The following is a 15,241-nucleotide window of genomic DNA, read 5'->3' as shown; positions in this document are numbered from 1 at the left end:
TTTTGATCAAATATGTGTTTTAAATGGTAACATATTATCAGTGGTTGAGAGAACATACTGGTGGGGTTTTGCTTCAATCATTTTTGTCAGTGATTTCACAAAAATAACAAAATCATAAAGTGTCAATCATAAATGGTGAAATAAGCCTGGGCATCATAAAAGAATTGATAATCCACAACAGTTACTCAAATACGCATACTAAAGAGCAGCATTTAAATAACTTGGCCATCAGAAAAAAAGGAGGGTGTGATTTAACACGGCTGTTTCGGTACCCCACACCACCCATCCTTCCTGGCTGCCACATCCTACTTCGAAAATTAGCATTATACCCATGAAATTAAAATGCAGTTCCCTTGAGATAGCCATAGAGATTAGGGTGTATACTGCAGGTATTTAGAGATACACATGACAAGGCAAGTCAAATTAATTTCATGATCACAGAAGATTTGAAAGGATTTCATACCAACGTGTCTGGCACGTATATTGTACGTCCATTAATTGGTATTTCCGTGTCTGAGGGTGTAATAAATCACTGTTCAACAGACAATCCATCTAATACTGCGGAGGCTGTGCACCTGCCATGCGCGGGTTATACTGCAAGAAGACCGACAAACATAAAACCTAAATGATGATTTACTCTTTCTTGCATCAGCTGTTCTGAACTGTGATTATGAAACCTTCATAAGTGCTATTATGGAGTTCTAAAATAACCCTATATCACCATGATGACACAAGATGTGAGAAGCTGTCAAATCCTAGACTTGGTAACATGGTTATGATTCATAACAACGTGGAGTTTGCACATGCAGATGTTACACAGAATTAGAACGCCTGTCAAGATCTATATATTCTACACCATAGATAAATATACACAGGTGACTCGTAAGAAAATTACTCTACTACATGGAACTACATGCAAGTCGTCTGCCATTACCCAACAGTCAAAGCCAGTCCGTAAACACTCGAGAGCAAATTGACAGCATCTGCAAGTGTAGTTATACACATACATGACTTTCAAATGTAATGTGCTGTTGCGTAGACCCAGATATTATAATTGCTAAACTAATCATTAGTTACCATTAGCTAACACAACACAAAACCATATACAGTCAATACATATCAAATATCATACATAGCCTCTCAATAAAGTACACCTTTGAGAAGTTGTCCAATACAGTACTAACTGGAATGCACAATCAAAGTCATCTGTTTTTGCAAATTAACTCTGTGAATACATATCTTTGCATTAGCTGCCTAATTTTATATTTTGGCTATTAAAAATAGGCTTTAATGCTTTAAAATATACATAAGTAGTTGATACAAATAAATGTGAACATGTGGCCTAAAGGTGTGACAGCTAAATCTAGAAAACTACAACAATAACTAACTATCTATCTAATAAAACAGATACATTTCTCTTATGGTATTATATTATAAATATTAATAATGTCATATTTTATAATATTAACAGTTATTCTACCTGCTAGCTGTCACACCACAGGACACACGGTTTATTTGTCAACTGCCTAATCCAATGCATTTGATCACATACTTGAATTTGAATAACACATTTTACCAATCCATTCCACCCAATTCAATACATTTTCCCTATACTTTAGAAAGAAAATTGACCTATTCCGCCTAAAGGCCATCTGAATAGGAAGTCCTCACTAGTGAGACATATTAAAGTAATTTTCCAATAATAATATACCTATTTGCTAAGAGACTACTAGCAATTACTGTGATTGGTGTTATCGTGGTGATGTAAGTGGTTTTTAACAGGTCTTCGATTTGGCTATCTGGTAAAATATTGAACCCATTTATCAAATAAATGCACAGGATCTCAACATCCTCACTTGATTCAGTCCCTGCAGTTTCAACCACTGGCTGTTTTCCATCCTCATCACTCTCAGTATGAAGTTATCATCATTACCATCTACTTACTTATTGCGCAGTCTGAAACTGCTGTCTGTCCCTACTAGACCTTCCCAGAAAAGTCAGAGGAAGAAAAACCCCATAGCTGAGACTGTGTCTTGCATTTAAACGGCAGTAAATTGCCCCTCTTTCCCCTTGCGGCTGCCGTTTCACATGTAACGGTGTCTGATGGGAGAGACTGTGATTTTGCTGTCAGGGCTGGTGCTGGATTTTAATGGCATGAAATATTAATGAAGTTAATGAGACACGAGTTTTATAAGTAGGTAGAGGGAACAAAAGAGGGTGTGTATATAATAGGGCTGTCCTAATAGATATTCGCGATTAATCACAAACTTTTCGTGTGATAAACTGCGATTAATCTCACACGAATAGTGATATTAAATATATACTATTTATTTTGTTTAATAGTTTTTTTTATCCATTGACAGCACTAAATTTACTAATCTAATCAGAACCAGTATTTATGTTTTATAAATGTTCATTTACATTCAAATAATTTCACATTCTATCTCCAAAATTATGTAGAAATAACACATTTTTTGACAGCATCATTTTTGAATGAAAGCCAACATTCTAATATTGTTGGCATTGCAACTGATGATATCTTGTTTTTTCTATTAGTCAAACCCATTATAATCCAAAAGGTAGGAAATATACAGAAAATAAATAAAGTTCTCAAACACTTTACAGCCTTTACTGCTAAATACATATACATACATTAAAGCTACAAAATCGCATTGATTTCTTCTTTTCTTTTGTTCTTTGATCAGCAATAGTGACAGCAGTCATAGCACGTTTAAGAACGCGTCCCCTTTAATAGCTGCCGTTCAGACCACCAGCTACACCCAGTGACATGATTCCATTCATTTCAATGGAGAGCCAGCGACTTCCGGCGACACAGGCGAAAGATACCGTTGGCAACAGGAAGTGGGCGTGTCTAGCGATGCGCCAAAGTTGAGATTTGCTCAACTTTATGCAGGTGATGAGCGCCATTGTGAGTGATTTACAATAGAAGTCAAGCAACGTCATCCATCTCTCATCAGTTACTGCAGAGTTTGTTTATAAATGTTACTAGAGCAACAAAAGCTAAGAACGCCTTCGAATAACCTTGTAGCAAGAGACTAGCGACACCTAGTGACAGAGTCGCTGGCAGTGTGAACGCACAGGTAACGCGTTAACGTTGAAATCCCTAGTATATAAAATAAATTGTATCCAGCATAACAAAACACAACATGCTAAAACTTGCCAAACATAAGAAAGTCACAAAAACAATTTCTAATTGGCTACTATGGTTAGAAAATTCCCAGAATGCATTGCATAAATAAACCATGCAGTTTCAACTACTAAACCCTATTATTTTTTTGTACTTTTTGTTATGAAAGGCCATGTTGCACTGACCCAATTCAGTCTGTTGGGTAATATAAATTGTAACTGTAATAATGAAACTATGATATCATCTTCATTCCGCTCCGCAGTGATACCTGCACCGTTAAATCAAAACACTACTGCAGCTTGAGACAAAAGAAAAAACTGCATTCTACCACAGACTTTACAAACAGTATCCCATAATTCAAGCATCAGCATTAAGCACAGTGCCGGAGGCCGAGGTACAGAGGAGTTTTTAGCAAATAAAACACTCCCGTAAAACAAGATGTCAGACATCAGCAGAAAAGGATGCAGGCTGAGCCCGACTCAGGGGGAACTCCTGTAGGCCAAGCGCAAAACATGCTGTGGCTCATTTGGATTTTTGGATAGAGATCAAGAAAGCGAGGCAGTACAGGTGCAGAAGGTCCCGAACGGACTGCACTTCCCCACTTTTATGACAAATAATATCAAAGTGCTCGCAGGCAGAAAGTAATTGGTAAGAGACTGTCACCTCCACCTACTGTAGCTAAACAGATGATGCCATAACATAAGATATACTGATAATAAGAAAAATTAAGTAAAATCATGCAGATTTGGAATGAAAAAGGGTGAGTAAAAGAAAGAAGTTTTATTTTGGGGGAAAAATCTCCTTGTAAGACTAGTCTTAGCAGTTTATGCAACCGGCCCCTGTATTGTACATACTTTGCTAACATAACTTCCTGCTTTGGTTCCATTTTTGGACTCTCAGTCTAAAAGAATTTCATAAAACTCTTCAGATTTATTAATGTGGCAGTCCAAGACAAAGTCATCATTCTATATATCCATCTTTAACGCAAATATATTTGAAGACATAAGAGATTTTTTGAGCCATCATCAAGAAGTCTTTCGCGGCCAAGGACCAGGTTTACAGTATTAATGGGGCTCGGATAAAAAGACAACGGCCTTGTTTGCTCTCTACACACGAGAACCGTAGTTGACAACAGCAATGATGGAAATAATGATGAAGAGACCGAGGCGGAATTAACACAGACACAATTTAGCCTTTGACATAAAATGTCATTCGAAAGCAGTGCAGTTTGTATCTTGCAGCATTTTGCTAATCTGGAACAGATTGTTTCGAAGGAAAAACACATTTCCTGCTGATATTACACAGATTATTTTCATTGGCTATGAAAAGACAGATGTCATGGAGAAAATCTCCTTGGCCACGAGTAACATTTTTCTCCAAGCTACTCAACTGAACCAGTAAGTTACATCAGTTGCTAATAATCCACAAATCCTGTCTGCTGCTTTGATTTACTTGATTTTCCTCCTGACTATGAAAATGATATTTATCTTGAATATCCATCACAGGCTTATTGAGAAGACAATGAGAATAAAAATGCTTATGGTCTGTGAAAAAAAGAGAGTCAAGGAAATTCTGATGTTCAGTGCATGGGACCCAGACAGGAAGATAATATAAATGTCAGGAGTGTTATGTTCATAATGATGGAGTTGGGGAGTCTGGATCATGCAGAACAACATGTACCCTGTCCTGCCCTTCACTCCAAAGCCCGCTTTCTATGGCTTGCCCTCCTCTGACAACGTCAAAGCCAGATTTGTGATTTGTTAAAGGACACTGTGTAATGTAAACTCTACATATTCTACTCACTTTTCATCGACCTCCATTTTCAGTCTGCTTTCTCACATGAATCCACCCCCACAAAAAAAGAAGTTGTCGGTGCTACAGCATTATCAAGTATTTTTTATCTCATTACAAAGTATTTTTTATCTCATTACTATACTAAAGAGTCCATTCCTTTTTTATGGAAACTTCACTCCATTTCAAAGCACGCTATTTTACAATTTAATCTGCTACATTCCTTTCTCATTTCTTGAGTCTGTTTCAGACGGTAAAACCCTTTCATGACGTGTGGGTGAATCTTGTGAGGAGAATGTGTACGACTCTGCTTTCATACCGTTATAGCCACTTTGGGAGATGTCCAGAAATGAATACCCGCATTTTCTCTGAACACAGCTTATTCCAACCTGACAGAGGGAAGATGCAGCTAATAAACAACAATATATGGTTTGTGTATGGAAAAACGCTATGCTATCTAATGCCAAAGGCTACATAAGCTATTAATGATATATTTTACGCCTAACATGTTTTACACACATGAAGTCACACTGTAAAAATGGTAACTCATTTGGTATAATTGATATTTAAAGTCCCCGTGAACCGGAATGTTGTTTTTGCTTCCGTATTCTGAGTGTAACGGAATAGATTCATCCTATACAACATTAGGAAAATGAGACCTTTCCTACCGGAGCACTCTACGCAAGTCCTAGTCCAGGCTCTTGTCCTGTCCAAACTGGATTATTGCAATGCTCTTCTGGCTGGACTTCCTGCTTGCACAATCAAACCTCTGTTGCCGCCCGCATAAAGTTCAAAGCTATGCTCCTGGCCTACAAGACCAACACCGGATCTGCACCATCGTATCTCCACGCGCTAACGCAGATCTATGTTCCTGCCAGATCACTGCGGTCTGCAAAGGAACAACGACTAGTGGTACCATCCCAAAAAGGAAAAAAGTCACTCTCCCGTACCTTCTCTGGATCTGTTCCACATTGGTGGAATGATCTACCTGCTGCTACAAGATCAGCAGACTCGGTTGCCATCTTTAAAAAAAGCCTAAAAACGCATCTCTTCCGTCAACACGTCGCTGATTGAGTGATGTATAAAAACAGGTGTATTTTGAAATGAAACTAGCAGCAGACTGACAGTCGAAGGGGAGGAGTTAACGGCTCTGCCCTGCCCAAGCCGTCTAACTGACGTCATCTGAGACGGAGAGCCACTAGAGGGTTTAAATGCATTTAAGATTATGAGGGAACATGAATTTTAAAAAGTGGATGACCCACACTGATAAGCCATTTATAAACAAACACTGCAATATTCCATGAATAAATAGAAATTGTTATTTTTAATTTCACCAGGACTTTAAAGCTCTGAGTGTTGGGCATTTTCTGTTAATAACAAGAAGTTATTTCCAAATGATAAATGTTAAATGTCTGCATACACTCAAATGTCTGTAATAACGGACTATAACTGACTAGTCGACTACTCATAATATCTCATGTTTATATCAGATTTAGCTGTAATCTATCTTTGCTCTGACCATTCAGGGTTTTTGCAGCATTCTGCAAGACCTCCTTCATTTTAAGTAGTTTGAGCAGATGGACCACATCAAAAGGCAAAGCATACTAAACTGTGGGCTTAATAGATCAGTACTTTTTTCTTTTGATACTTAGATATAGAAAAATATTTCATCAGGGTATGAACCTTCTATTATGTATCGTATTACTTCTATTCATGGTGTATCAAAATTGTAAAGTTGAGTACACTTAGATCTTCTTAAGACGTACTAAAACCGTTTTTATATATTAAGCAAAACATTTGTGTGTAAAAGTAGAGCATCTTTAACACATTTAAGTGTGTTATAGTGCATGTTGTACACCGGGTCTAACACACAGACAGAATTCATTCATTTAATCCGCAATTGGAATCTTACACATACGTATTTACTAGCACTGATGCTTCCAAGCTATTTCCAAACTAAGCATGTAAAGAGCATATGTATTTTATATTTATATTATATTATATGCTAGAATCCCAGATCTTCTCTCATGAATAAGAAAACAGAGAGGGTGGGCTATGATGAGATATGAGTTCATGAGGGGGACTTGATTGTATAAAGTGCTCAGATGCAACCTTTTAAGGCCCTGGCCTGTCACTGCCAATGCACACGGCATGAGTCCCCTTTATTTATCTCATTCTATCGCACCACTTAGACAGTGACCCCCGAGAGAAGCATGACCCTCACAAGCCTGCCCTCTTATTGGACAGAGCTAGGTCAGCAGTTGAAGAGTGAGTATCTTCACAATGACCTTTCACTTTGAGGGGGTCGAGTCATGCTTATATCAGCATTTGGTCCTTTGAGGGGAATAATTAAAAGCAACGCAAATGTTGTTACTAAAATATCAAAAACATATTGTATAACACATAAAAGGAGAAGATCCCCATCCACTTTTATTTTTTTTAAACTGTGTATTCTTGGAAATTTGTTTCGATGGTCTTGTTTTTTATGTTTGTGTAAACTATCCCTGAAAGTTTCTGAATGTACAAACAGGTTGACAACTGTACGGTTAAAAATAAACTGAAGTACACTTCAAGTATGAATCTGTTTTCTGAATGCCTCACAGCATATGACTGTTTAACCAAGTATCTGCAGAAAACTTTCTATAGCCACATGAGAACCTGATATGAGTTTGTTTGATATATCTGTGTGATATAAGGGTTTGATTTAATTTGGGGGAAATCGGGAATATTTATCTTCTCCCCTCTGGGGAGATTAGATTTACACACTTACTAATCTCTGCTTGAGTTCAGACCGAGTTTTTCTCCTCAGAAATGGTTGGCTAAGATGGTACGTGGGGGTGGAGGAGCCTTAAACAGGTCAGAGGTTGTAGTCTGGGATGGGCGCTTTCACGTTCGTTTCTTTTGCTTCTGTCTGACATGGGTCAAGGGTCACCTGCGCAGAAAAAAACAATAAGGGGGTTGGAGAAGCTAAAGTCAGAGTTGTGTCTACCAGTGCAATCTCCTATGTGCCAAAACAAAAACAAACACAGACACAACACATACACACACAATTTTCTGTACGGTCACCCTTGACCATGGAGGAGTATGACAATGGGCCAGTAGTTCAATCATACAGCTCGTACATAAAAACGATAAATCCTCAAATGCTTTTATAAATGTAAAAATACAATGCATGAAAAGGTTTGGACACAGTGTCTGGTAGAAACTAAAGACAAAAAACGTTTTAGGTTTAGCTGTTTATTTACACGACAGCTGCGTTTTTGAGTACCTGAAAACAAAACCTTTTGAAATAGGGTCTCAAAGTGCAAGTTTTGTAAAACCATACAATCGTTTCAAAATAAAATACAAAAACAGGAAAATTGTGAAACAGTGATGACATGCGCATGCATATTACTTTCTTTACAAAGTGACAACGCTAACTACTTGCCTGGCATGCATAATACACACAATACCGTGTTTTTAGTCATTTTCGCAGAATAATGCCAATGGAAATCAGTTTAACAGCATTGTGGTCTATGTAAAACATTTCAAAAATGCACTTTTTCATCTTTAGTAAATGTAACCCAACACTGTGTCTACACCAGATACGGCGCAGCGCGACAAAAGACAAGAGAACGCATTAGAACCCTTTATCATTTAAATTTTGTGGCGCGTCTGGTGTAGAGACAGTCTTAGATTAGATTTTTTACCAGACTTTTTTAAAATGACAGGACAGTTTAAAACCATATCATGTCCTGTTTCACTAGCACTACAGTGGCTTCACTGCTCTCATCTTTTTCAGAAAATGGAACAGCAGTGAGATCAACCAAAGTCCCCCCCCTTTGCCCCATAATCCCTGAACGATGATCTATGCCCCGCTCTAATGCTCGCCCAGGCTGGGCACGGAAGAGGAGGAGGCCCCGTCCTTATCAGCCAGACAGACACTCATCCCGCTCAGGGGGTCCAATCCTCCCTTTTCTGCCCGTTCCGTAATTAGATGATGTGTCTAGGTCTAGCCAGGGATTTGGCCGGGATCTGAACTGGGTCGGTGATAGTGTTGTTGTCTTATTTTCTTTTAACACCCACCCCAATAAGCCCCACCCTATGCTCCCTCCTAGTGTCAAGCTAATGTCGGTTTTATGTCAAATGAATGTGTCTGACACACCATGACGCTGCCGAGATCATTACGTTAAGTGCTGAAGGACACAGAGCCTCGATGTACTTACGCTCACTACGAACTCGACACAATAGAGCATGCAAACATATCTGTAATTGGATTTCATTATTTTTGCTGATTCAGAGAACAGGAAGAGAAGATAACCTGGCCCGCACACTTACATCAGAAATACACGGTTCAACTGATGCATGACTGTATGGGGAATATATAATTTGGCAGATGAGATTTTGGACAGTTGCCCATTATGTGAAAATACCCAGAGAAATGCAAGCTTGCAGTTCAGGCCTCGGGTTCTGACGACCGCCCCTCATTGATTACTAAATGTATATTACCATTATTGGCACTTTAGTGACAGTCTGCTTTAATTAACTGTTTTGGGGCATTTCAGCATGTATCGATGCAAAGGCGTATTGATGCGGTGACGCCGACCATATGGATCGGCTGACATATTTCGCTGAAGCATTAGTGGCTGTATCTATTTAGATAATGATAGCTCATTCTAATCATCAATTTTGAGGACAGATGTAATGATGTCATAGCATATGCTTTTAGATCTTTTTATTTAATGTTCATAATACGCCGGGCTTATTAGATGCTATCTATACTCCCTAGGGACCTTCATTTACATTTGTTTTATTTTCAACCCTTGGAGAAATGAATGTGAAAGGCGCTTGACGGAGAGAGTGCCCACTGCATCAATGTCCAAGATGAAGAGAAATATGGATTGGGAGTAATATATCTGTTTGTCCACTTAGCTATCAATCTATCATGATCATCTATAATGTTCCATAACATTTTAATGATGATACGTATTTTTCATTAATAGAAAAGGGTAGTTGACGTGACCTGCTACATGCTACAACTGCATCAACAACTTGAAACACCATTTTGCTAATTCTTTATATATGAAAGGAAATGAAAATTCAGTCATCATTTACTCCGGCCATTTTAAACTTTTAGGACTTTCTTTCTTCCGCACAACACACACAAAAAAGAGAATGTTGGTAACCAAACAACGGCGGTACACATTTACTTCTATTCTATGGACACAAAACCAATGCAAGTCAATGAGTACTGCCATTGTTTGGTTAGCAACGTTCTTCAAAATATCTTTGTGCTCTGCAAAAGAGGTCATGAAGGTTAGAAATGACAAGATAGTAAATGATGACAGAATTTTCATTTTTGGGTGAACTATCCCTTTAAGTTTAATTCTTAAATATTACACAATAATTCCATTTTATCCTTCAAACACCCATAAACTTATAACCATAAACTGATATCATGTATGCATTGTGATTTCTGTACCATCACACATGAATTTACATGAAGGTCTTTTCCTTATTAAATCTTTTTGTTTTTGCTTGTAGCATTAACATCTCTTTAGTTAGCATCTCTCTCTCGCTCTCTCTCTCTCTCTCTCTCTCTCTCTCTCTCTCTCTCTCTTTCCATCCGCTGAACCGTAGCTGCGCCTCACTGCATGGAAACTTTCACCCCCCCCATTCCTGACAGTCACACACGCGCACAAACACACGCCGCTTGGCTGAAAGCAGTGGGTGGAAGGGGAGGAGACTGTGTCTGGTAAGGTTGAGCTGTTTACAGCGTGGGTTTATAAAACAGCAGACGGGGGGCCGTCCCTACAAAGAGAGGGATCAGGGAGGAGAAACGCCAGACAGGGATAGAGAGAGTGACAGAGAGAGAGAGCACGTCTGAGAGAGAGGGTCTGCATACAGCCTACCCGGGACAGAATGATAAAACAGCCGGCAGGCTTTGGAGAGTAAGCTTTTTTGTCAACTGCCTAATAACACAACTGCGACATCACAGAGGATGCTGATGTGAGGAGAGCAAGAACTCTGCATTGTACCACAAAAGGGACTCTCTTTGTTTGCACAGTGAGTACTTCTTTATATACTATTTTATTATGAATTTGAGTTATAGTGCTGTCTCATTTGTAAAGGACTTCATTTAAACAATGCATATTTAAGGACATAATCTAAGGGCATACAAAATATTTATATTATTAGAGTGGTCACACAACTTTGCATTCAAGATGAATGAGGACGTTTTCGTTTCTCTTTAAGGAAAAGAGCAGGAATTGATGAGTTCTGCATCTTAGACTGTCTAGTCATGGGTGACCGTAGGGAACCTACTGAATAGATTCCCAGTGCTGCATCATGGTTCAGCACAGGAGCCACAAATATTCATCAGTCATGGATGGCAATTCCACCAGAGAGGCGTTTGCGGTACTGGCAGCAGATGATGACGCTGAGGTATTCGGACACGTACTGCCCAACAAAGACCCCAACTGGTGCAAAACTCCTACTGGGCACATCAAGAGACCGATGAATGCTTTTATGGTCTGGTCTCAGATTGAAAGACGAAAGATCATGGAACAATGGCCTGACATGCACAACGCTGAGATTTCAAAGCGCCTTGGAAAACGTTGGAAGCTACTCCCCGATTATGAAAAGATACCCTTTATTAAAGAGGCAGAGAGGTTGCGTCTCAAGCACATGGCCGATTATCCCGACTACAAATACCGACCCAGGAAAAAGAGCAAGTGCATCACGCCTGTGAAACTTGGGCAGAAGCTTCCCCTGAAATTTAGCAAGCCCCATTCAGGAAGATCTCCTGGGCTCTCCGGCAAAGGGCTCAAAATCAAACCCCGGAAGCATAAAATGAACTTCAACAGCAATAAATACAAGAGCTACAGCGAGAGCGACGAGGAGGGAATGGATGTAAACTTAGACTTAAGTCCAGGGGTGCTACAAGAGGATCAAAACCGGTCGAGTCACTTTGTCCGTCACCAGCAGGCTATCAACTCCTCTGAGGACCAGCAACCAGTACCTGAACTCAGGGCGAAAGTGGCCATCTCCCAAACCAGCAACATCCGGAGTCTCCCTTCTCATAAAGAGCCGACCATTTGCGAGCCAAGAGGGTCGACCTCAGGGAGATCCTCTACGCCGACCTCCACCAGCTCCTCCTCTTTAGTGTCTTCGGCCTGTTCAGACGAAGAACTGGATGAGGAACTCTTGCATATCATATCTAACAGTTTGCCTATGGACTGCTCCACTCTGGACAAAGACTTTGAAGCATTTCATGCTAACTCAGGATCCCATTTCGACTTTCCCGATTACTGTACTCCAGAGGTGAACGAAATGATTTCCGGAGACTTGCTCGTGCCCAGCATCTCAGACCTGGTGTTCACTTACTGAAGTGTAATGTGACTGCCTGCATAGCTGCCAATTCGAAAAATCAGAGGTCTTGAAAACATTTGGTCCATGTCGTACTTGGAAGATTCTTTTTTCCATGTTTATTTTTCTCAATGAATTCCGTAAGTGCTATTGGTTTTCCGTTCCAAGCATGTCACATCTTGTTGGTTTAGCTAAGAGACACGCAGGGCTGCACGGGAGAGGAAAATGTTCAGTTTAAGCGTTTTTTTGGAAAGACATTTTAGAAGCAGTTGGGTGTAATTTTCATTGACAGGAAACAAAGTTTTAAGAGCTGTCTTGATAAATGTTTTAAAGCTTACATTAATGTCTCTGAGCATATGATGGTCAGCAGTAAAGCTCAAATCAGTTCCAGACAAAGCTCTGTATCTAATTAATATCTAGCCATGTCATTTTCAGGACAGGTCATAACATTGATACCGCTGTGTTCCATAATCCCTAAATCTCAATAATGTCCAAGAAGCGTCTATGAGTGATTCCGAATTGATATATCTGCCGGTTCCGAGGCATTAATATTCAAAAATCCAATATGCAAATGATGAAAGGAAGTGGAGTGAAAATCGTTCATGAGAAGTTTATTAAAATCTGCAGCCCTTGTAAGTCACACGGTACAGCATCTTTAATGTGGCAACCTAGCAGAGAAAATCATGGCAGGACACAATTCATATCATATTCTTTAATTAGGTAATAGCACTTTCATTGCCTCACCATTGCCGCAGACTTTGAGGAACACGTGTGATTTAAAGGCAGCTCTGTGTCGGCCCTGCGTGTATGTGTGTGTGCGAGTCTGTTGTGCCTAAACTGTTTGAACTGTGGACAGAGGGTTTGGGGTATGGGGGTTGGGATTGGTACTTTCAGGAAACTGTGCATCTGTCCAAGCAGCTTTTATGCAGGGGTCGGACCCTGCGCTCACTGAGCGTCTGCTGGGGTGGGCAAGCAGGGGGGGACCTCACGGACCGGTTTGCACGTTGTCTCAGCAGCCCGGCTGCAGCTGCCCCGATCGGGGCGAGAAATCTGTGTCTGCCAGCTGGCCCCCAATGACTCTCTCAGGGATTGTTTGTCTAGGTCCTAGTGCCTCCCGTAGGTAATTCATCTGTGATGATCTGTGTGTCTCTCTCGCTCGCTCTCCTGGAGAAACCATCTGAAGTCAAGCGAGGTGACGGCCTGATTTCTCATTGGGTTTTCAACAGGATTCATTTTTCACCAACAAGCACTTAGTAATTTCAGAGACTGGCATTATTTACTTCCCACCAACAGAAGAGACAACAAACCCTGCAGCTCATATCTTACATAAACTGTTAATCCTCCTCGATTCCTGAACCCTGGTGGAGATGCAGCGTCAAGCTGTGCAGCCGAAAGTTGGGAACCTAAAATGAAAAGGACCTGCTGTGTGTTTGCTCTGGGTTTAACAAACACAGTTTGGACCACGAAATGACTGCTTTTGTGACAACGACAACAGAGGCACAACTAGTCTCCATCTTGCTGTGTTCCTTGCTGTAGCAAATAATTGACTGAGCTAGTTCTTAATTTTTCTACTTTAGAAAATCTTAGTTTTACAAACTTGTTTTTAGAACATGCTGTTAAGTGATGCCACGTTATGAGATGAAATTACACACAATTCAGGTATCTGTACTTCAAATGAAAAGTGAAATGTGTGAGGACAGGAAAGGGAAACATTCTGTAAAACACGAGGCCTTCTTCATCAAACACAAAACTGAAAGGAATGCCTCTACGCTTATGTACAGTTCAGAATGATTTAGTGCTTTAAAAGAAAGGATAAAAGGCTAGGACATTTAAGAAATCTCAAGTTACTGGACATTTTCATTCCTGTAAGGCCGAGGCGATGGACAGCATTCATTTGTGATCCAATTAGGTTAGTTGTATTATGGAAAAACCAAAATGATGTTTGCATGTGTCATTTCAAGGATAGCTAATAGAATAAACAAAACGCTTAGGCCTCCAACAATCATCAGGGAAATTATTTCAGGACTGCGATATTTTCAAAGATTCTGACCAAATCAGATCGCCACACCTGAAGTTCACACACAGGGACAACTTTTTGCATTAATACGTCAAACCTCAATACATACACTATTGAAAACTGTAACAGGTTACACACTGAACGAACACCAGCAGTCAAAAAACGGACTCAGGACAAAATACATCAGCCTACTGTGGATCTGCTTCTATTCAGCCATTATTAAGTTGTGCACTCTGTTTGGCCATTGTACGGTATTGTAGATGATCTGCAGAATTATTGTATGTAGCATCAAAGGTCAATCTGCAAGGTTGTACGTTTTGAAGTATTAAATATTTTAAAATGCCATATTTCTTTGGGGTGCATTTTTCAGCTGTGAATAAAACATTTATTTAAATGTGATAAAATGGGCATTTTACAATTACACTCTGTCACGAATTTTTGTTTAGTTTGTTATGCTCTAACAATTCTGATGGTGTCATTCATATATTGAAAGTTTTAGAAAAAGCACAAGAAAATAGGGTAGACACATCACAGATGGGCTCAAGCAAATTAGTGTCAAAGTGATAAATGCAGAAAGCTGTATATAACTGGAGCGGTGTAAAAATACCCATCTGGTCTGCACCTCCTACTCTGGGCTGGCGATTAATGAATAGCGTTCTGTGAGACTGAAAGCCAAGGACAATGCTAATTTCACACAGGCCAGACTCAGCTTTGCGAAACCTGTCATATGTGAAGCATGTGATTCGCAGAGCAATACATGTCTGTCAGAAACCTGCTGTCAATGGGCTGCCAAAATCACCAAGAGCCCAATGATCTGCCATCAGTGAAATGCTGGACACAACATGGGCTGAAGATTTTAACAGCTCTATATCAAAAAGCTGATCTATAAGGAATCTGGCAGAAGATTTAAAACAAAATAGTGTTAAACAAAATTAAGC

General features: G+C 39.8%; 1 protein-coding gene across 1 annotated transcript; it reads left to right on the top strand.

Moving 5' to 3' along the window:
* The first annotated feature begins 10,690 nt into the window (after positions 1-10,690).
* sox12 (SRY-box transcription factor 12) lies at positions 10,691-14,725 on the top strand. The gene is made up of 2 exons (XM_079482562.1): positions 10,691-10,984; positions 11,174-14,725. Exon 2 carries the CDS (start codon positions 11,267-11,269, stop codon positions 12,305-12,307), a length of 1,041 nt encoding a protein of 346 aa, XP_079338688.1. The 5' UTR covers positions 10,691-10,984; positions 11,174-11,266; the 3' UTR covers positions 12,308-14,725.
* The last annotated feature ends 516 nt before the right edge of the window (positions 14,726-15,241 follow it).

The sequence above is a fragment of the Barbatula barbatula genome (genome assembly GCF_947034865.1).
Source record: "Barbatula barbatula genome assembly, chromosome: 20".
NCBI lineage: Eukaryota > Metazoa > Chordata > Actinopteri > Cypriniformes > Nemacheilidae > Barbatula > Barbatula barbatula.
This window is presented reverse-complemented; position numbering and strand designations above follow the sequence as displayed.